This window comes from Coturnix japonica, chromosome 3 (genome assembly GCF_054131305.1).
Source record: "Coturnix japonica strain WE chromosome 3, WE-NBRP24, whole genome shotgun sequence".
NCBI lineage: Eukaryota > Metazoa > Chordata > Aves > Galliformes > Phasianidae > Coturnix > Coturnix japonica.
The window spans coordinates 31,735,277-31,757,243 of record NC_140665.1 but is presented as its reverse complement, the minus strand read 5'-3'; the positions used below and the strand labels follow the sequence as shown (position 1 = coordinate 31,757,243).

At 44.8% G+C, this 21,967-nt stretch overlaps 1 protein-coding gene across 8 annotated transcripts in view; it reads right to left on the bottom strand.

Annotated features, from left to right (window-relative positions):
- STRN (striatin) overlaps positions 1 to 14,885 on the bottom strand; it is a 63,158-nt gene extending 48,273 nt beyond the window's left edge. For 4 of the 8 annotated variants that reach the window (XM_015857578.3, XM_085543264.1, XM_085543265.1 and 1 more), the window contains exons 1-2: positions 14,449 to 14,866; positions 3,383 to 3,486 (exon numbers count right to left, since the gene is read on the bottom strand). In XM_015857578.3, the coding sequence (XP_015713064.2) occupies positions 3,383 to 3,486; positions 14,449 to 14,733 (389 nt within the window). In that variant the 5' untranslated portion in view covers positions 14,734 to 14,866. Of the gene's footprint in view, positions 1 to 3,382; positions 3,487 to 14,131; positions 14,294 to 14,448 lie in introns of those variants that run through there. The other 4 variants (XM_015857577.3, XM_015857579.3, XM_085543266.1 and 1 more) reach the window with 4 other exon arrangements.
- Positions 14,886 to 21,967: the final 7,082 nt, after the last annotated feature.

Genomic DNA, 21,967 nt, shown 5'->3' with positions numbered 1-21,967 from the left:
AATAACTAGGCTAAGAACATAACTTTACAGGAGTTATTTCCATCTGAAAACTAACCTTGCAAGTTGTCTGAAGAATGCAGTTTTGGGGCCATAAAACTATTTCACCAGATATATAGCCTTACTCAGGTAAGTCCATATATTAATACTGCTCTGGCTTTTGCACTTCATTATACAGCTTATCTTTATCTTGCTACTGTTATTATCATTTTCTTTAAACTGTGTTTCTTCTATGGAAACAAAGTATTCAACTTCGCTGCCACAACACTTTAAGAGGTGCTCAGAAAAACACTGCAGGCTTTCATCCTTCACAATCTCCTAAAATTGACAAGCAGTTAAACTTTTCTGAATGCTTCGTATAGAAAAGTTTGATTCTAATTAAAAAGAAAAAAAAAGCCATTGTTTCTTGGAAATATCTGTCACTGGACCTGCAGCATCTGATCCAGCTGTGCTGAGAGAGCCTGCCAAAACATCCGTAGAAGATCTAGGAGTCGTCTCCAAACCAAGAGACATAAACAAGAAAGACTGCCAGGAACAGCAATGTAAGCTACTCTATCCAGGGGTGAGGGCGCCAGCCTCACTCTGATCAGGCACACTAGTGCAGAAAACAGCTTAAAATTAAATCAAGAGTTTCTAGAGACATGGCTCAAGAGTCAAGTTCTCTGGATGGGCTATGCTAAGACAGGAAATGACCCAGACTAGCTTATTAAATTAGACAAGTACTTGAGAAGAAGTACTACATTTTGTTTAGCTCCTGAAAATCCAAAGGAAATATTGCCATTTGCTGGTGAAGCACCTATCAACAGAGCGATAAAAACATAACACTCAAGGACAAACTGCCTCACACTGAATGTCTATGGGATGCTGGCAAACCTACACCAGAACTGCTGCTGAAAAAAAAGTAGTACTTAACTCCTTCTAAGTTCTTTTCTCCTTACTGTATTGACTCTTCAGCAGAAACAACTTGGTTACATACACAAACAACAAAAAGGTAATGTTACCAACACTGATATAATGACTGAACAAAACAAAATTTGTCAGAAAATAAAACATGATAATGTGTAAACATTATTTTCTACCTTCCCCACTACAAATTCATGTAAATGCCAAGAAACAGAAAAGAACACTGCCTTCAAAGCTTATTATTTAAAATTGATTGGGAAAAATTCTGCAGACCCACTCTGCAAGAGCAGCTCACAAAATCATGTCTGAGAAAACCAATGTCAACCATTTCTTATTCTGGGAATGCTGCAAGCACAAACTACTGTGTCCTCCTCTCCCAGCAGCATCAGCTTTGTCCTAACTTGACCAGAACTGTTTTCCTTCTACCTTCGAGGATCTGACTTTCAGCTCTGAGATCCCTGTATAAACAGCCAGCATCCAACCTGAGTACTGGCAGACCAAGCTTATGCGTAGTTTAGGGAAGAGCTGGGAAAGAGAACAGTGCTTCCAAGCTCAGTGTGTTGCCGTTCCTTTAAGCATCAAGCAAGAGCACTTGCTGGGAGTCGTTTCTATCAGAAATAGAAAACAGTTTCTTCAGTAACTGGCAAATAATACTTCTGTTTAAAACCACAAACTGTTATAAATAGCTGTCTCAAGCATGCACCAATCACAGACACCACATTTACTTTACGAACTACTGTATACTGTATGGGAAACTGTTGATCACAGCCTGAACCTCTGATCTGAGGCAAGTGATGAGTCAGCTGCAGGAGCACAAGTGAAAGTAATTCAGCTGTGCTACCAGAAGGGGTGAAGCTTGGCTCCACCTCTCCTAGATGCCATTTAAGGGCTGATCCTAAGGCAAGATCTCTTTCTGGAGGTTGCTCCTGTGTAGAGTTTTACAGCAAACTTCAGCACCAGTGTGCATCTATCTTTACAGCAAGCCTCAGCATCGGTGAGCATTTATCATTTATCCTCTTCCTATTACATAACCTCTGTTTATCTATCAACTTTATAACTGTACAATTGTAACCATACAATACCCATACAGAAACTGTCAGACTGGATCAGATTAGCTGCCTATGTGGCTTACTGACCTTAGTAATTGAGGCTAATGCTACATATGGGGGGAAATAAAAAACAACACCACACAAAAAAAACCCACCAAAAACATAAGAGAAGATAAAAGATACATATGTAAAAATTGCCAACAGGAAACCATCTGGACACTTCCCTAATTCTGACACTGTATGCAGCATTAGAATTTAAATACCAAATGAAACTTAAGTGGCTCTTACCAAATACAACTGGTGGACATTTTCATTATAGATATAGGTTTTTTTGTTTTGGTTCTATATTTTCTCTTACAAAACTTATATCATAGTGTATTGAAATAGATTCATATAGTCTGATCATTTGGGATAAACTGCTAATTTACCTGGACTATGAACAGGAAGTGTTAGAGAGATCCCCAAGTAACCAAGAATATACTCCTTAGTTTTGAAATACAATAAATCTTACTTATTTTATTCCTTAGAGCATACTTTTAACTGCACAAAAATGCACTCCATTGCCCCTGTCTTCTTTTAAAGTGACTCTCATCTTTAAAAACATGTTTCAAGCATAAGCCTTTCTGTGGGTATAAACTAACATCTCCACTATGCAGAAATCTGATATTTTCCTATGCTATCTGATATAACATAGATACTGCAAGAAGGCCTGGGCCAAAAAAAGGATATTTTTAAGTATCCCTAAGTATTTCTCTGGTAACTGTCTGAAGAAGAAGCAAATATGCTACAGCCCTGGGGCCACAGCCCCATCCTAGCAAATAAATTGGACAATATAAGGCGTATCTCATGTGCCCAAGCAGTCCAATTAAGATGCGAAAGTCTGAGAACAACACAGTGATGTACAACTACTAGAAGCCTTTTCTTATTTTCAAGCAGTAGCCTATTCTCACATTCAGATATGTATATTTCTACTGATGTAAACTATTTAAAAGAGTTCACTTTATTAACATTTTATTTTTAAAGAAAAGTAGGAATTATCTGATAGGGAAACAGTATTTAAGCAATGATGACTCTGCAGTAGTAGATGTATGCTTTTCATGTTAAAAGCCATCTTATTAGTAAAAAAAATTAAATTAATTAAAAAAAAACACCTGAAAGTAACTCAACTTGCGCTGAAATAAACCACTGGAGGAGTAGAGACTTTTGGAAACGCAGTAAAAATAATCTGTGTGCCTCAAAGTTTAGAGCTACAGGAAAGTATGTGCAGAGTAAAACACTGGAGTAGTAGATAGGAGTCTTCTAAGGAACTTCCCATTAACAAAGAAACAGGTATTTGATTAACTGGCAAACACAAACATTTTTTCATTCACAGTAAATCTCCCTCACTTTGGGCAACATTCTGTCATCAGGTACTCACTGATAAAGCAACATACCTTTCTTGTTTAAGTGCATATTCCAGCATTTTGATTCTCCGCACTAGATCCTTCTTCAGATTTTCTTGCCCCTTCCTTTCACCTTGAAGGAAAGCGATCTGGGCCTGCAAAGAAAGTATTCAGTGTAAATTGTTCCTTCAAAACCATTCAGAAGAGCTCAAGTTACTTTACAATTGATTTGTACAGGACAAAAGAAACTGGCTTAAGTGTTTCAGAAACATTAAATGCTAAAACTAAGCACTGTAGAGATAAGCCTTCTAAACTGCACTCTCATTTTGTATTAAAAAAAAACCCATAAACTCACAAAGAAATAAATAAATTTTAGTTTGCTTGGCAGGGTTTATTTATTCTCATAGCTAAGCATTCAATCAAAGTTAAAAAATATATAAAACAAACATAAAAAGTGCCTTCAGCAGATGAATGCATTTACCAATGATAAGCAGGAGAAGATGTTAAAGTATTCCTCCTTACTATCTGAACTAGTATATAATTAGTGCACTGTTCTACAGATCTACATTAGATACACGATACTAGTCAAGAGAACTAAAATGCAGCATGTCCAGCTAAAAGAAAAATGAAACTGTTTCTAATACAGTCCCGTGTGTTATTTATAATACTTACTTAGAGAGGTTAAAGAAAGCTCTCCAGAAGTAATTTAACAGAGAGAAAAACTAGAAAACAGAGGAAGATATTTTGGCAAGAGGGAAGTGGAGAGATACGGCATGAAAGGAAACAGAATTGGAAAACAGACGCCTAACCTTTGCCAATTTTCAGTAGACAGTAATTAATAACCCATTAAAGGCTCCTTTCAATAGGCAACAATGACACACACAAGATTTATTCCTAATCATAAAGGCAGAACTACCTGATTGTATACTTCATAATTAAGTGAAGCTCATTATAAAAGCCAGATTCTTGTGCTCTCCCAACTCACAGGGTACACTTCTGACAGAATCACCTCTGGACAGCCATCACTTTCTACCTCAGCCTCATCAACTCTTCAAGTTGCCTGCCATTTTCAGTGTCAGCAGCAGCCTCTGCAGAAAAGTCACAAATGTATATCCTGAAAAGCTTCAACAGCATAAAAAGCAACTGGTCAAGATCTCCAGCTGTTAATATGATGACTAATAAGCCTTTCTGTTCCACAAATACTCACTATAAGCCAAGTGTTCTTTGCAGGTATTGCAGTCTGCACCAGTCTTACAGGGGAAATTTGGGAGAAACATAATTATCCTGTCCTCATTACCATTCTGAAAACAGTCTTCAGATATTGTAATTAAATGAGACTATTGCTGCTAAAGAATAACTTATCTGACTGCAGGTTTTTATCACATTTGCTGGTGTCAGCTACAGCAGCTAACATAATGTCATTGCTCAGTCAGCAAGTAGTACCACAAACACCTGAAGAAGCCTTACTACCGGACCCCAACTACAGCAGCCAGTTTACGATGTGTGACAAATACTGGCTAATCTCCAAAGAGCTCACACTTCATCTTCACCGGGGGAAATGCACTCAGCTCCTCAAAAATCCTCAGCTGAATCAAAGGGAAGGCCCCGTCACTCTGGCAGCAAGTTTCTTCTCACTCAGCACTCAACCTGAGCTGCGCAAAAAGCTAGAATCCAATTTAATGCTCGTTGTACGCCAGGCAAGTCACAGTACTGCTCAGGAGCCAGCATTGTTTACTCTGAAAATTTTAACTCTGCAAGGAGCATTTCAGCTCCATCCCTCTCGGCGACATCTCAAGCATGTACAACTTGGTTTGCAACAGCTGTACAGCCCCCCAGGTTACAAGGCTCAGACTGATGCACCCTGATAGTAATTTCTATCTACCTGTCTCCAAACACGCCCAAAAGAAATATGCAAGTGCCATTCCAACCAAGTAAGTGAGATGACATCAAAGCATAATATTCAATAAATGGGAAGGAGTACATTATGTAAATACACATTTGGATGGAATGAAAAGGATTGCCTGATGGTACCAGGACACGTGCTGTAAGGACCTATGGCTACCTGCAGGCATTTCCAGCACGAGAGGAACAACACCTGTATACCTAGAAGTTGGATGGCAACAGCCAGCCCAGCCATGGCTCATGTTTTACACACGAAGAAAAGCCCCCTGGAAGAAATTAAATAGATTCTTTGAACCTCTTTTACTGTTAGAGTTATATCAGTGCTGTCACTCATGTCTTATAACTTCCCTCAGAGGCAGCAGCAACAGCAGGCTGGAGTCAGAGGCCCACAGGCTGCCTTTGCACCCCACACAGGCTCACTGCCACAATCTTCCACAGTCACTATACTTCCTTCAGGTCAGTCATTTTATTGTCAAATCAAGAAATACAGGAGTGCACAAGAAGGCGTGGGAACAACCTGTGCCCTCTCACTGAGCCCTGCAGCGCAGCTGTGGAGTTTTTTTGAAGCACTATTTTTGATATTCTGGCTCCTAAAATGAGATACTTTCATTTCACATCATTTTCATGACACCAAAAGTAAGGACAGTTTTCCCCCTTCTTTCTCACAGGACATTAGTAATCCTTATTCCTCATTTGTATGCATATAGGATAATTACAGTCAAGTCAGTCTTAAATCATTATTTACACGCATTGGCTCAAATTTTTAAGTCACTAAGACATTAAGAAACTTCAAAGTGAAGAAATTCTTCATGATAATATTAAGGTGAAGCTGAGGACATGAGGACAAACAGCATAAAAAGTAGCAACTGACATATTATGCATAATACTGCAGCAGTCCATATGCAGACTTCTTGCTCTATAGTCAGAAAATTAAATGAAAGAGGGAACCTAAATGTTCATATCATACATGAAACAGTTTGTAATACACGAAATAATGAGTTATTGGGCAGCTCCCCATCATAGAAGCGTTAGCGCAAGTCAAAGCTCAGGTGGCAGCTATCGGACAGCTAAAAAGCTAAGGAGAAATGCCTCAGTTCAGAATAATCTGTGATACTTCGTGCTTCTGCTTTGGCCACTCCTAGGAAGGCTTGCCAAAAATGTCAAGAATTCACAAGTATGCCCAACAAACAGGTTTTGTAACAACTGACCTTCTAGCTAGTAAGGTTAACATGCATTAAGTTGTAAACCAGTCATCAGAAACCTCTAAAACTGCCTATGGGAGCACGTAAAACCCATGCTGGTTCTTGCCCTGTGGGTGGGGCACAGATCTCTACAAGGTGGCCAGCCTGCCAGCTCAGCAGCACAGAACAGCAGCAGCACCAAACTCTGGTGTAATCCAGGCTAAGTGTTAGGAGTCACTGTGGTACAGCTCATCTGCTGAAGTAGAATCAAGAGTCAGGTGGAGGAAAAAAATAGTATTAAATACTTGGAACAGTCTGTTTCAGCTACTATTGGACAATCCATTTTTTTTTTCCTTTTCCTTTTTCATCTATTAAAGTTTTTGGTATTGCCAACTGCAACAAAAGTTTAAAGTTTCAAATGCATCTGGTCTAAATTAGTAGCACTGTAGCCATCTTAACTGTTTCACCTCTTCACCATGAGATTTTAAAAACAACATTCATTTTTAAGAGGAAAAAAAAACAACAAAAGGACAAAACATTATGGTGTGTTATGGTTTTAACAAGTTCCCCAGAAGGTTCTAAGGTCACTTTCCTGCACAGGGGACAGAAGGGTGAGGCAACCCAGTTAGCGCTGGGCTGGAAGCACTATTATTATTACTATAATCGTGCCTTTTTAACACAGACTTAACAGCCACAAAAATATAATCAAACAATTACACTGCATCTCAATAAAGTCTGGACTTTACCAATGTTTTAAGAAGTAAGCTGGGATTTACGCTTCCTGGAATCATCACCCACAGTGTTTTGGATGTCAGAAAACCCACGCACCTTTTTCGGCTGACATCTTGATATTAAAATTGTTTGTGTTTACTACAACATTTTGGCACAGTAAGAGCTATTAAGGCAAACAATCCTATGTACACTGCTTCTGACACTCAATAAGGTGGCCTTAACTGGTTGGAGGAAAAAGAGCAAGGAGGGGAAAACACTGAGAAAAGTATTGTAAAAAATATGTAAATAGGTGAAATAACGAAATACCTACACTGATGAATCAGTCTGCAACAGCTGCACTAACCAGTCTACCAAGATTTACCGGAACAATTCTGTGGGCTGTCAGGTGAGCTCCAGCTTTCAGATTACGGATGCACAACACATCAAGCACACTTGTAAATAGGTGTAGGCATGCCCTGAAGAGTCAGGGAGAGAAGAGAGAAAAGCCAAGCACAGCTGAGTGTATGCGTGATGGGGGGATAGCAGCGGCCTCATACCAGGGCTAAACAACTCTTGAAGAGCCACATTAGGCATATGAAGTTGAAACTTCATACCCACCAATTTCCAGCTGCCCACCTACTGCCCAAACAGAGCTAGGATGCTTCTACACACATCTGCAGTCATTCACTGCAATGCAAAGCTGCAGCAGGTTAAAACACATTTGTGCCCCGTATTTGAAGATTTATTTTACTCAGCAAAAGGTATCAGTTCACTCCAAAACCAGCTTCAGAACTGAGCGGTGAAAAGGTTAAACCACCCAAAAGAGATGAGAGATATGGCTTATGGTAAGGAAAGGGCTGCAAGAGTCACATGCTTACATTCTTCACCTCTTTGAAAATATTGTTTCAGAAACAATATGTTATCAGTCAATTTAAAACTCCTTGTCGGTCATCCAGAATCAAAGGTGATGTAGTAATTTATTCCTGGCAACACCCTGATTAGTAATTGAAGCATCTCACCCAACAGGAATACTTCTCTTTCTACAGCTTGAAGTGCTTTACGACACAGATGTCTTTGCAGATAGATAGTCAGTCTTTCATCCACTCTTTAGTGCCGCCTTTCACTACTCTAGCAACTGCAAACACTGAAGTATTTGCCGAGTTAGTCAAGCAATATAAATTCTGTTCATTTAATCATTCTTTAGAAGTAAGAAATCTCTTTAATCCTTTAATCCTTTCTGTAGTACACTGAAGTGGTGAGAATTTACTTTTATTTTTCTTTTGAGTCACAGGGGCATGTTCCATGTAAACTGATGGAAAGACAAAAAGAGGTGGAGTTTTAGAGGTGATGCAGCTCTGCAGGCAGCACCGTGGTGCCTTGTCACAGAACAACAGCATGTGATGAGGCCCAAATGCTCAGGCAGCTTGCCTTTCACTTGTTGTAGAGGATCCCACACACAGGAAGGCAGAAATGCAACAGCAATCAGCACCAAGACTGATAAACAGACGGCTGGCCATCTAAACTGAAACCACGGAAGCTCACGATCTCAAGGCATCACTTGGCAACTGCATCTGAAGGAGAAAGGCAGCAGCTCCAGTAACACAAGGCATGAAGCAGACATAACCACATGAGCATTTGCAAAGGCAGTGGGCACACAACTGGTTTTGGCTGCTGGGTTGAGAACAGCTACCTCATGTGCTCAAGCATGGACCAACCACCACCCCGAAACGTATCAGCTGTAACAGACAGAAAAACAACTAATTGTGTCCTCACCTCCTGCTTACAAGCACGGTTACGAACAGGATGTGTGCCAGTTTTATTTGATGTTTCTGCAATCCTGCCCTATGCGACTGCCCTCAAAAGAAATACATCTCTGGCTAAGGGCAGAAAAATGCCATCTTTCCACAACGCAGTTTTTTATTCAACTTCTTTGTTGCCACACGGTTTTCAATATATTCTATACTAGTTAGTATTAGCAAACTCTCCTCAGAGAGGAAAATGAAACCCTGCACATGAATCAAGCAACAGCCCCATACTGGGCAGGTCACTACAACAAAGCAAATCCCTACTTTCCCATTTAAGAACATTTCACTTCTACCATCTTGCCTGCAAAGGTTGGATGCAGAGTGCTCCAGAGCAATTCAGTAGAGCCACCTCAAGCACTTCTCAGCATTTAAAAAACAAAACATGACAGTCCTTCACCTATTTCTAAGTTCTTGCCACTTCTTTGCTAACAGAAAGAAGGACCTTATAAGGCCTCACAGCCTAGTGAGACAAAATGCACCTGTCAGATGCTGACCAATACCTATTTTCTCACTAAACTGTGTATAGATATCACTTTTACCTAAGACTTCACATTTCTACAGCCTTATTTCCTTCAGCATTAAATTAAGGTGAACCACAAGACTCCTCAGATATATGTGATCTTCCTTAGGGAATTCTACACAGCCTGCTCTAGGAACTTTTGGTGTCTACTGAGACACAGATAAAGGGTGAGTTATATTTGCAACTTCTCGTTCAAACAGTGCAGAGTTACTTACCCCTTATGCAATGAAAGTGACATGTGCCAAGACCTTCAGCATAAAAAAAACAGCTACAGTTGGAGGAGCACAGATACAGCAATTTAGATTATAGATGCGCCTTCATAAAGACACGTGTGATCCTCCACCATATGCTAACCTGACATGGAAAAAAACAAAGTTTTGCACCTAGAACAATACAAACTGTCTAATTTTTTACTTTGGCATCAAATCAATGATTACACAGCAAGTTGTGAAGAGCAGAAAACATTTGTCTGAAGTATAATATCTTAGGGAAAATGCAAAGGCCACCTGGAGACAACAGTAAGTCACTCCATGCTTGGAAAATTCTATGCTCTGTTCATACCATGTTCACACTTAGATCAGCGCCTTCCTAAAGGGGTGTATCCATTTAAGAAACATTTGTATACACCTGAATGAAGTTACAGGTTTTAAGAGTTTAGAGAAGAAAATGGGGTGCTTGGAAAAACTGGGATCATTTATGCAATTAAACAAATCAGAAGTCTGTAAAACTCAAGTACAGACCTGCAAAGAACCCATCTCACTCAGACTATATTTACATTCTACTTCTGCACAAAAGCTATAAATTTGTGTATTGCAGCTCTTTAGTCACTCAGCATCTACACCCACCAGTCCTCCTGGTTTGAATAAGACAAGTCATGACTGCTTATCAATGAGAACACGGGGCCTGGCTGGCAGTCACACATGTAAGCAAACAGGAGAAAAAGGAACATGGAAGCTTCTCCCTGCTTCACGTGAATTTACAAACCAGAACGTTTGCTAAAAGAAGTTATAGAAAGAAAGGACATCTGGTATGCTCTGAGACCCAGTTAGCCGATACCATCAGTTCAACGCTCACTTCTTCTCCTCTGAGCAGTACTTACTATCACCATCAGAATGATTTCTAACTGAAACCTCACAAATAAGGAGGCCAACTAGCAGTAAATACCAACTGTTTCTGATCCAAGTAACCCGTGTCCCAAACCATGCTATAAATAGCTGAGCCATGTGCCCGCCGTGCCCCTTCTCCCCATGACTGCAGCCCAGCAGAGGCGAGCACACAGCCCCTGTTCTGCCATTGCCTTTGGCCTCAGAGCAGCAGCACAGCAGGGAGGACCACCCCAGTGCCCCCAGAGCTGCTACTGCCAAATCTGATTTCCACAGCCAGTCTCAAGGGTTCATCTGTTATTTCCATCACATTCCTTTTGTTATTGTTGCTTGCTATCGTTTAGCCGCATTTTATCTCATTTCATAACTTTTTCCCTATTTTTTTTCTTTTTCTCTCTCCTTTTGGCACCCTCTGACGTGGGATATTCTAAACAGAGCTGTGTAAATACAAACTCAGCATATTCACCCATCCTCCATGACTTCTTTGCGCACCTTCCCAAAGGGAAGTTTCCCTGGTCAGAACAATGCTGATAACCAAACCGGGTCCCACAGCTACGAAACAGTCAGAGGAAATGACATCCCCCATCTACAGACATGACAGGAGTGAGAAAACTCAGCAGGATGCGGGACGCCTATGCATCCACTTACATACAGCATTGCAGTTTGCTGCAATTTACAGCAGTTGTGAAACACGCTGAGAAACGTCAGTCAAAAACCTACAGATCAGCATCTTTGCCAGCGAGATGTTCATTTGTCCAAAGCTAAAATTCCATAGTAACACACGTGTTACTTTTAAAGATGGTATTTCTCACCAACACACAGCTGGACCACTGCACACGTATGCTGGGAGATGGCCCAGCTTCCAGCCTCACAGGGCACTCCCCAGCTCCCCCTGAGTGGGCATATGGCCAGGCAGGGCTGCCAGCCAAGAGGCCTATGGTTGAGGCTGAGCACCAGCAAGCTGCAGGGCCAGGCCCGCATGCCTCTGGCCTTCTGTACTGCATTCACCTCCACATCAGTTATCGGCTGTTTTGCGGTGGGCTGCTCCTGACACACAACAGCAGCTCTGGAATGCCTTGGAAACACAGGCCAGGAAAACGGAGAACGAAAGGAAAAAAAAACAACAAAAAACCGAAAGAAAAAGAAATTGGAGCTGAAGCACTTTGCAGAACAGGAAACCCTTTCTTGTCAACTCTCCCAAGCAGCTGCTATAGAACGTGGGAAAAAGAAAGTCACTGCTTTCTGAAAAGATACGACAATAAACGACAGTGCTAAGTACGTGGTTTGTTAACACTAGGAGGATAATTCATCCAGTCAGTACTCAGTGAATTACCACTACAAGGCACCACGAAAGCTTATTCTTGGGATAGTTCTTCAATCTGCAGATGTCGAAGTACCGTAAACACGAAGCAAGAGTTAATAATGAAATCCATAATTAGCAGATAAGCATAGAGGGAAGCCCTGTGCGACTGCTTTCAGTCTGCCTCAAAACATGCAGCTTGCTGATGGTACTCACGGAGATATAAATATTGAAGGCCTCTGAATGGGGAAGATTATATAACAGAGGCAAGAACCATTTTTAAAGATTAAAGAAAAATAATTAGAAAATCAGAGTAAACACAGATATTTGCCAGGGAAAGCAAATGATAAGTAGAATAGGCAAACAGGCAGAAAAAAAAAACTTTGGAAAAGCAGCAACTAGGCCAGCAAGTATGAACAGAACCAGTTTCCCAGCATATCAACTCGTGTGTTTTTAACTGCAGCAAGGGTGGGGGGCACCTGAGCAGGCAGCCTGCAGCACAACAGGAAGGTGTGCTGAGCATCACGTGGAGTTCGACACAAGTAACTGCAAAGGGAGGGGGAAATAAAAGAGAAAAGGAAAAGAAGCCCAGAGGGGAAGAAAAGGAAGGCAGGAAATCGCAGTAGGATTGACTTACAAGGTGTTTTTTTCAGAGAGTATAGCTTAACTAACTGTGGAGCACAGAGCAGCAGCCAAGCAGAGCAACATCTGAGGGACTTAAGTATCACGGTGGTAAGGAACCAGAGATCATAAGTCTGCCTTTGAGGAGCAAGATGCACTACAGATAAAATGTATGGCACACAGAGAACGCCGTACAAAGCAGGATCTCTGCCACATGGCCTCCCAAGAGAGCAGACAGCCTAGCATTTAATTTACACTGGCCAGAAGACCTTGGAGTACAATCAGAGCGCTGCATCTTTATCTCGAGAGACAGAAACTGCATGACCTCTGACTGCCATTATCCTGTTAAACAATCCACAGCATCCAGGCCCATGAAGGGCTTCAAGAGGAACGTGGAATCTGCCTTTAATTAATGCTGCTCATTGTGGGGCTGTGCATGTACCATCGCTCAGAGTCCCCTCGCTGCTGCCGAAGCCACAACACAAACCTCTCATACGGATCAAAGAGCATTCGGCTGAGAACGGTCGTGGCAGACGTCACACACCCAATGTCTGCAGGGACAGCCAAGAATTTTGCACCTTCCTGAACATGACTCTGCAGTAGATAAATGCTGTTGCAGCTTGTGGCGATGCCAGTCACAGCTAATTATAGCTTTATTGAGACATTTTGGCAAGAGTCGAAGGAGTTCCAGCAAACAGCTTGTATTGGGGTTGTGCTCCTGCCCTGCCACTGACAGTGCATGACTTTGGCACATCACGCATGTGCTTGGCCCCTTCTCCTGCTAGCTCAGCTCTGACACCCACTGCTCCCCAGAGGGACACTGGGGAGGTGGGATGCAGGAATGGCCTCTGGAGGGACACTGAGGGCACATACAGCTCTGCTGCTGCTGGTCATCGGCAGAATCGCTTTGGTCCCAAGGAACATGTTTTCCTCCAGAGCACCCTGTGAAATTCCTATCAGCAATGAAAAAATACCCAGTGGAGTCTCATAAATACCTTAGGGTGCGACGAGCAACATTGTTATTACGTGCAGTTGAACTAGTTACTTTCTACATCATATTTACCGGATGTTGTGAGCAACATATAGAATCACAGAATAATAAGGTTGGAAAAGACCACTAAGATCATCTAGTCCAACCATCAACCCACCGCCACTGTGCCCGCTAACCATGTTACGAGCAAATCTTTCACCAAATCACTGAAGCTAAAACACAAACCGCATCTCTCCTGTGCTCATGGCCACTTCCTTTGCACTCCTACACGGGGAGCAGCCACCACTCCCCTCCACGAGGGTTTGCCTGATGTTGTCATTGGAAGTACGGCTAAGGAACCGACTTTCCTCCTCACTTGAAACGAAAACGAAGAAAAATGAAACAATAACAACGAAAGAGATAAGCGGTTCTTGCCGTAAAACAGACTTAAGACTCTCGACAAAGACGATACTTTCAAGGAAAGGAACAGAAAGAACAGAACTGCCAGGAAGGAAGAGGAAGGGAATGAGACCCAAGAGGAAGCGCTCCCTGCCCCGAGCACGGCGCTGGGAAGGACCCACAAGGGGCTCCCGGCGCTGCGGGCGGTTAAGATTTACAACCGAGATTTGCTCGTGAACAAAGCCGAAGCAGCACCGCGGTGCAGGCCGCGCCGCCCTCTGTTATTACCCTCTGTTATTAGCGTTAATACGAGGCGCGCATCCCGGAGCGCCCGACCGCGGTGGCTGCGGGCCAGCACTTCACAAGTTCCCTAAACCACAAGATCGCTATCGGAGCTCTCGCAACGCGCCCCTCGGCCCCGCCGTCGCGGAGCCGACTCCTCCCGCCCACGGCCCACCCGGCCGCCCCCCGCAGGCCGCCGCCATGTCACGCCCCTCCGGGCGGCGGCGAAGAACCGGGGCCGGGGGGAGGCGCTCCACCCCCCACCCCCCGCGGGCCGGGGGCGCACTGGGGAGCGGGGAGGGGGGCCGGGGTGGCGGCGTTACCTGCAGCTCCGCCCGCTCCGCCTCCCACTCGGCGCGCTCCGCCTCGAAGCGGCCCCACTCGTGCTGCAGGAAATGCAGGATGCCCGGCACGCTGTACTGAGCCCGCGACGCCGACACCGGCGCGGCGACTCCGCCGGAGGAGACCCCCGCGCCGCCGCCTCCCGCCGCGGCCGCCGCCGCCTCGCCCGGCTCCAGCCCCGGCCCGCCCGTCGGCGGCGGCAGCAGGAGCGCGTTGTTGTTGTTGTTGTTGCTGAAAAAAACGCCGGGCCCCGCTTGCTCGTCCATGGCCGGGCCGCGTCTGCCGCGCCGTGCAGCGCCGCCCACACCGACACCGGCCGCCGCGCCCAGCCGCGTCCCGGCAGCGGCACAACCTGGGCGCGTCCCGCCCGCCGCCGTCACCGCCTGACAGCCGCCCCCGCCGGCTGCTACCGCGGCCCGCAGGGGACAAGGCAGAGCGAGCTTCGCGCCGCCAACCGCGTGGCACTACGGGAAACGTAGTTTAGTGGGGCGGCGGCACGCGGGGCGGGCGGAGAGAGGACGGCAGGGAGCGGGGCTGCTGCTCCGCCCTGCTGCCACAGCGGGGCCGAGGCCGCGGGCAGAGGCTCCTCCCCGCGCACTGACACTCGGGGATCGGGGTGAGCGCACACAGAGTCACAGAATGACCCGGGTTGGAAGCGACCTCAAGGATCATGTAGTTCCAACCCCCCTGCCTGGCAGGGCCACCAAACATACACCTTTACTAGATCAGGTTGCCCAGGGCCCTTTGATTCAAAAGATCTGCACCTCACAGCCTGGCTTCAGTGGTTTCGGCACGCTTGCAGCCCACTTTAGGGACGTAACGAGGGCTGCTTCCTGCAGCAGCTCCACAACCCCCCATCAAATCCTACCATTTCAGTTCCTTGCTGGTGAATTCCTTTCTGTTTTGGCAATTGTCACGGGTTACTTAGATTTACCTATGCCCGTGACAGGGGAAGCCACCCCGTGGGCCCCCCTCCCGGGGCCCGGAAAGGAGGGGGAAAAAGGGAGTGGGATAAAACAGCGACAATCTAAGGAGGAAAAACTTATTTTACTAAATATGATACCGAAATACAAGATAACACAATATAATATAATTGAGGCTAACAAATTGAACGAAACAGAGAGAGAGAGTCCCCGAAAACCGAGAGGCCTACTGTGAACTCTAGGCGACACGGCTGGAACGCTTCCCACTCTCCGAGAAGTTCGAGAGAAGAAGGAGGGCACTCCAGCCTGGGAACGAGATTATACAGCGTCCTGGTCCCGTGACTTATCATTAACCCTGTTGTTCTCTGGGATATGTAGTCTTCTTCTGTGGACTGCACATTCAATAGAAGTATCCATACTTTACATGATGTTATGATGTGGAATACTGATACTGATAGCAAAATTACAAAACCATGACATTCCACCCCTTATTCTACATTATTACATCATGGTAAATATATATATACATATATATACACGTATGTAAAATTATGATAGCTAAACAGTAGAATTACATGTAACATAACTAAATGTACTACTATAATAACTAAAATACACTACACATGCAAACATATATACATATAAATACATAAAATTATTGACTGCACTCCCCCAGCATCAAATTCCCTTGTGGCACACATTGAACATCCCCATCCTTCTGCATTACCCACCAAGTGCACCCAGGTCCCTGGGCAAAAACAGTTCCACGGATAGGTTTGCCCTTTCCAGAAGCTGGAAGGACCCAAACAGCTTTTCCCAACATGTTCTTTACATGTACAACAGGGACCTTATCTCCTTCTACAGTGTGTAGGGGGCTAGATTGACTAGGACCATCACGATTGACAGATCCTCTAGTATTCACCAACCAAGTGGCTTCTGCCAGATTCTTCTCCCAGTGCTTAAATGTTCCGCCACCCATTGCTTTCAACATAGTTTTCAACAACCCATTATATCGTTCAATTTTACCAGAAGCTGGTGCATGGTAGGGAATATGATAAATCCACTCAATGCCATGATCTTTGGCCCAAGTATTTATAAGGGAATTTTTAAAATGTGTCCCATTATCAGATTCAATTCTTTCTGGGGTGCCATGTCGCCACAGGACTTGTTTCTCAAGACCTAATATGGTGTTTCGAGCAGTAGCATGGGGTACTGCGTATGTTTCAAGCCACCCAGTGGTTGCCTCTACCATGGTGAGTACATAACACTTACCACTGCGAGATCGTGGCAAGGTGATATAATCAACCTGCCACGCCTCCCCATATTTATACTTTTGCCACCGCCCTTCCTCCCAGAGAGGTTTCATCCTTTTGGCTTGTTTAATTATGGCACATGTTTCACAATCATGAATAATCTGCGCAATAGCGTCCATGGTTAAGTCCACCCCTCGGTCTCTGGCCCACTTATATGTCGCGTCTCTTCCTTGATGACCTGAGGTCTCATGAGCCCATCGAGCTAGAAATAATTCACCCTTATTCTGCCAGTCCAAGTCAATTTGAGCCACCTCAATTTTGGCAGCTTTATCTACCTGATGGTTGTTTTGTTGTTCTTCAGTAGCCCGACTTTTGGGCACATGTGCATCCACATGACGCACCTTTACAACCATATTCTTTGTTCGGGCAGCAATGTCCTTCCATAATTCAGCGGCCCAAACAGATTTACCCTTCCGTTGCCAGTTGTTTTGTTCCCACCTCTGTAACCACCCCCATAAGGCATTTGCCACCATCCATGAGTCAGTATAAAGATACAGCATTGGCCACCTCTCCCGTTCAGCAACATCTAAGGCCAGCTGGACAGCTTTTACCTCTGCAAACTGACTTGATTCTCCCTTACCTTCGGTGGCCTCTGCAACCTGTCGTGTGGGGCTCCACACAGCAGCTTTCCATTTGCGATGCTTCCCTACAATGCGACATGATCCGTCTGTGAATAGGGCATATTTCTTTTCATTTTCTGGTAATTCGTTGTATGGTGGGGCCTCTTTAGCACGTGATACCTCTTCTGCTGGTGATGTTCCAAACCTTTTATCTTCAGGCCAGTCCATGATTACCTCTAGGATTCCTGGACGATTGAGGTTTCCCATTCGCACTCGCTGTGTAATCAGCATAATCCACTTGCTCCAGGTGACATCGGTAGCATGATGAGTGGAGGGAACCTGTCCTTTGAACATCCAGTTCAGCACTGGCAGTCGAGGTGCCAAAAGGAGCTGTGTTTCAGTCCCGACTACTTCGGAAGCAGCCCGAACCCCCTCATACGCGGCTAAGATCTCCTTCTCAGTTGGAGTGTAGCACTCTTCAGACCCCTTATATGATCGACTCCAGAATCCCAGGGGTCGGCCTCGGGTCTCTCCTGAGGCTCTTTGCCACAAACTCCAAGTGGGGCCTTTCTCTCCAGCAGCAGTATAGAGGATGTTCTTTACATCCTGTCCAGTCCGTACTGGCCCCAGAGCTACAGCTCGGGCTATCTCTTGTTTAATCTGTTCAAAAGCCTGCTGCTGCTCAGGGCCCCATGCAAAATCGTTCTTCTTCCGCGTCACCTGATAAAGGGGGCTTACAATGAGGCTGTAGTTTGGAATGTGCATCCTCCAAAAGCCTACTGCACCCAGGAAAGATTGTGTCTCTTTCTTGCTAGTTGGTGGAGACATGGCAGTGATTTTGTCGATCACATCTGTTGGGATGTGACGACGTCCATCCTGCCACTTTATACCTAAGAACTGAATTTCCTGGGCAGGTCCTTTTACTTTGCTTCGCTTAATAGCAAAGCCGGCTTGTAGAAGAATTTGGATGATCTGCTCTCCTTTTGTGAAAACCTCTTCTGCTGTATCACCCCACACAACAATGTCATCAATGTACTGCAGGTGTTCAGGAGCACCACCTTGTTCCAGTACAGTTTGGACCAACCCATGGCAAATGGTTGGGCTGTGTTTCCACCCCTGGGGCAAACGGTTCCAAGTATACTGAATGCCCCTCCAGGTGAAGGCAAACTGTGGCTTACATTCTGCAGCCAAAGGAATAGAGAAGAAGGCATTGGCAATGTCAATGGTGGCATACCATTTGGCTGCTTTTGACTCCAGCTCATACTGGAGTTCCAACATGTCCGGCACAGCAGCGCTCAATGGGGGTGTGACCTCATTCAGGCCACGGTAGTCTACTGTCAGCCTCCATTCTCCACTGGCTTTACGCACTGGCCATATGGGACTGTTAAAAGGTGAGTGAGTTTTACTGATCACTCCCTGATTCTCCAACTGGCGAATCAAATCATGAATGGGGAGCAAGGAATCCCTGTTGGTGCGATACTGCCGTCTGTGCACTGTCTTTGTAGCAATCGGTACCTGCTGCTCTTTTACTCGTAGCAGCCCCACAACAGACGGGTCCTCTGACAGGCCAGGCAAAACAGACAGCTGCTTAATGTTGTCCATATCTACAGCAGCTATCCCAAAGGCCCATCGATACCCCTTAGGATCCTTGAAATGCCCCCTTCTGAGGTAATCAATACCCAGTATACATGGAGCCCCTGGGCCAGTCACAATAGGATGTTTTTGCCAGTCTTTGCCAGTGAGGCTTATTTCAGCCTCCAGCACAGTCAATTCTTGAGAGCCCCCAGTCACTCCAGAAATATGGATTGATTCTGTCCCTTCATGACTGGAGGGCATTAGGGTGCACTGTGCACCGGTATCCACCAGCGCCTTATATTCCTGTGGTTCTGATGTGCCAGGCCATCGAATCCACACAGTCCAATAAACTCTATTATCCCTTTCCCTCCCCTGACTGAGGGCAGGGCCCCTCTATTGGTTACCTGTGATGACTGGAGCAACTCCACTGGTGGTTGGTATGTCTAGTAGTTCTTTCACCCGTGCTCGTAGTGCAGAAGTGGGCTGATCATGCCACTTCCTCATGTCTTCTCCACGGTCACGTAGGTAGCGCCACATGGAAACACGCGGTGCAATCGTACTGTTGTTCTTTGCTCGAGCTGGGAAGCGTGTGCGTTTAACAGCTGAGACTTTCGATGATGCAGGTGAGGAGTAGGACTGGAATACTTTGATCAGATCCTTCATTAGACCTGGTGGCCCGTACGAGGATTGACCTTCATCAGTTGTTTCTGATACTATTACGGGATCATCATTACGATTAGTTGATGGAAACAATTTCTTGCACATTTCATCTACTCGGTTTTCTAGCCGTGAGATGGCAGAAACTGCGGCATGCAGTTGAGGGAGCTGCTGATCGGTGGTTTGAAGCATTATAATCAGCTCAACAACTCGGGGCCATCTGTCCACGAACCCTTTAGAACCTGTTACCAATGACTGTGCCATTCTCTCTGGTGCTGTACTTGTGATTTTCTGCCACATGTCAGGATCGGCCCTCACTCTCTCAGGGTCAAGTTCGCTTGGATCAGGGCTGTACAACATTTTCGCCATGGCCAATTCCCTCAGGCGCTGAATACCTTTTTGGACAGTATTCCAACTATCAAATTTAGGCTTCAAAGCATCCTTATAGGGGTACCTTTCTCTCACGGCTTCTAACAGCCGCAACCAGAGAGTGGCAGCTCCATCCGAACATCTGCTAATCCCTCTGTCGATACCTGCATCTTGGGCAATGCTTCCTAGTTGGCGAGCTTCATTACCATCTAGAGACAAGCTATTGGCCCCGTTGTCCCAGCAGCGAAGCAACCAAGCAAGGATACCTTCATCTTGACGCCGTGTGAACTCCTTTCTTGAGCCTTGGATTTCAGTCAGCTTCAGAGGTCGACAATAGGTGATTTCCTCCTCCTCATCAGTCTCTTCTTCATGCCTCTTGGTTTTTGCCTTTGCTTTTTTCGGTACTGCTCCATGCCCGGCACCTGGGTCTTCTGCAGCCCCCCCCTGTGCTTCTCCTTCTTTTCGTTCTAGACGCGTGGACACCCGTTTCCATTTCTTGCCTTCCACAGGGGCAACTGATATTGCTACTGATGCCTCCTGTGACTGATCAGAATTAACTTGGGCTTGAATCTCAGATCGGAAACTCTCTCTCTCCAGAATAGTATGATACAAAGCACGGTATGCATAAGCCAAACCCCACATAAGGTTTACCTCCTTAGATCTCTGACCCAAATACTCACTTAATTTCTTAGGGTCCCTTAGGTGTTCAAGAGTGAAATCCCATGACACTGCGGGTCCCCATGCTTCTAAGACTTTTCCTAAACCTTTCCATATTCCCTGCCAGTCATCATTCTCTGGTTCTGGAGGAGACTTCCGCATAGAACGAATGCATAGGAACATATATGCATTCATTAATAGTGATAACATGGATGCAAGTATGAACCCTATCTCAGTTATTGAAAGGCGTGTGGAAATCTGAGAGTACAACCTAAATAAAAAGGGTTTTTTTAGCCTGTACAATGAATTAAACATGGTGGTGTTTGTAAAATTGCCTGTTCCATCTGGGATGCAAGTACTTGTAAGATTCGCAATTCCATCTGGGATGCAAGTGTTTGTAAGATTCACAATTCCATCTGGGATGTAGGTGCCAAAATTCTGACCATACCACATCTCATAAAAGTACCAGGCAGGTGTCTCCATCAGTATCCACCTTATTAGGCTATATACCTGCACAATTCCACAACACCAAATTATGGTGTTAATAGTTGACCAATACTTTAAGAAGATCATAATTGCTTTCAATCCCTTAAACAGAGCAACTGGGATGAAAAGTGGATTCATAGCTGGCAGGCTCTGTAAAAGTCAGAGCTAGCTAGCTTTGCTCTAAGGGAGAAAGAAATCCCTTTGTTTTCTACACAAAAGTTAGATAGCAGTGCTGAGAATGTACAGCAGCCCTTAATGTTGACAATTTGTCTGGTATTTCAAGGTCACGTTCTCAGTGAGCAGCTACGAAAAGATAACACTCCCCTAACGAAGCTCTTTAAGAGTAAAGAGAGAGTTGTTCTAAAAGCTAAAAAGCTAATGCCCGCATCCTCCACCAAAAATCTGTCACGGGTTACTTAGATTTACCTATGCCCGTGACAGGGGAAGCCACCCCGTGGGCCCCCCTCCCGGGGCCCGGAAAGGAGGGGGAAAAAGGGAGTGGGATAAAACAGCGACAATCTAAGGAGGAAAAACTTATTTTACTAAATATGATACCGAAATACAAGATAACACAATATAATATAATTGAGGCTAACAAATTGAACGAAACAGAGAGAGAGAGTCCCCGAAAACCGAGAGGCCTACTGTGAACTCTAGGCGACACGGCTGGAACGCTTCCCACTCTCCGAGAAGTTCGAGAGAAGAAGGAGGGCACTCCAGCCTGGGAACGAGATTATACAGCGTCCTGGTCCCGTGACTTATCATTAACCCTGTTGTTCTCTGGGATATGTAGTCTTCTTCTGTGGACTGCACATTCAATAGAAGTATCCATACTTTACATGATGTTATGATGTGGAATACTGATACTGATAGCAAAATTACAAAACCATGACAGCAATGTTCTGAGCACGGGACCTTACACTTAGAGAATCATTAAGGTTGGGAAAGACCTCTAAGACT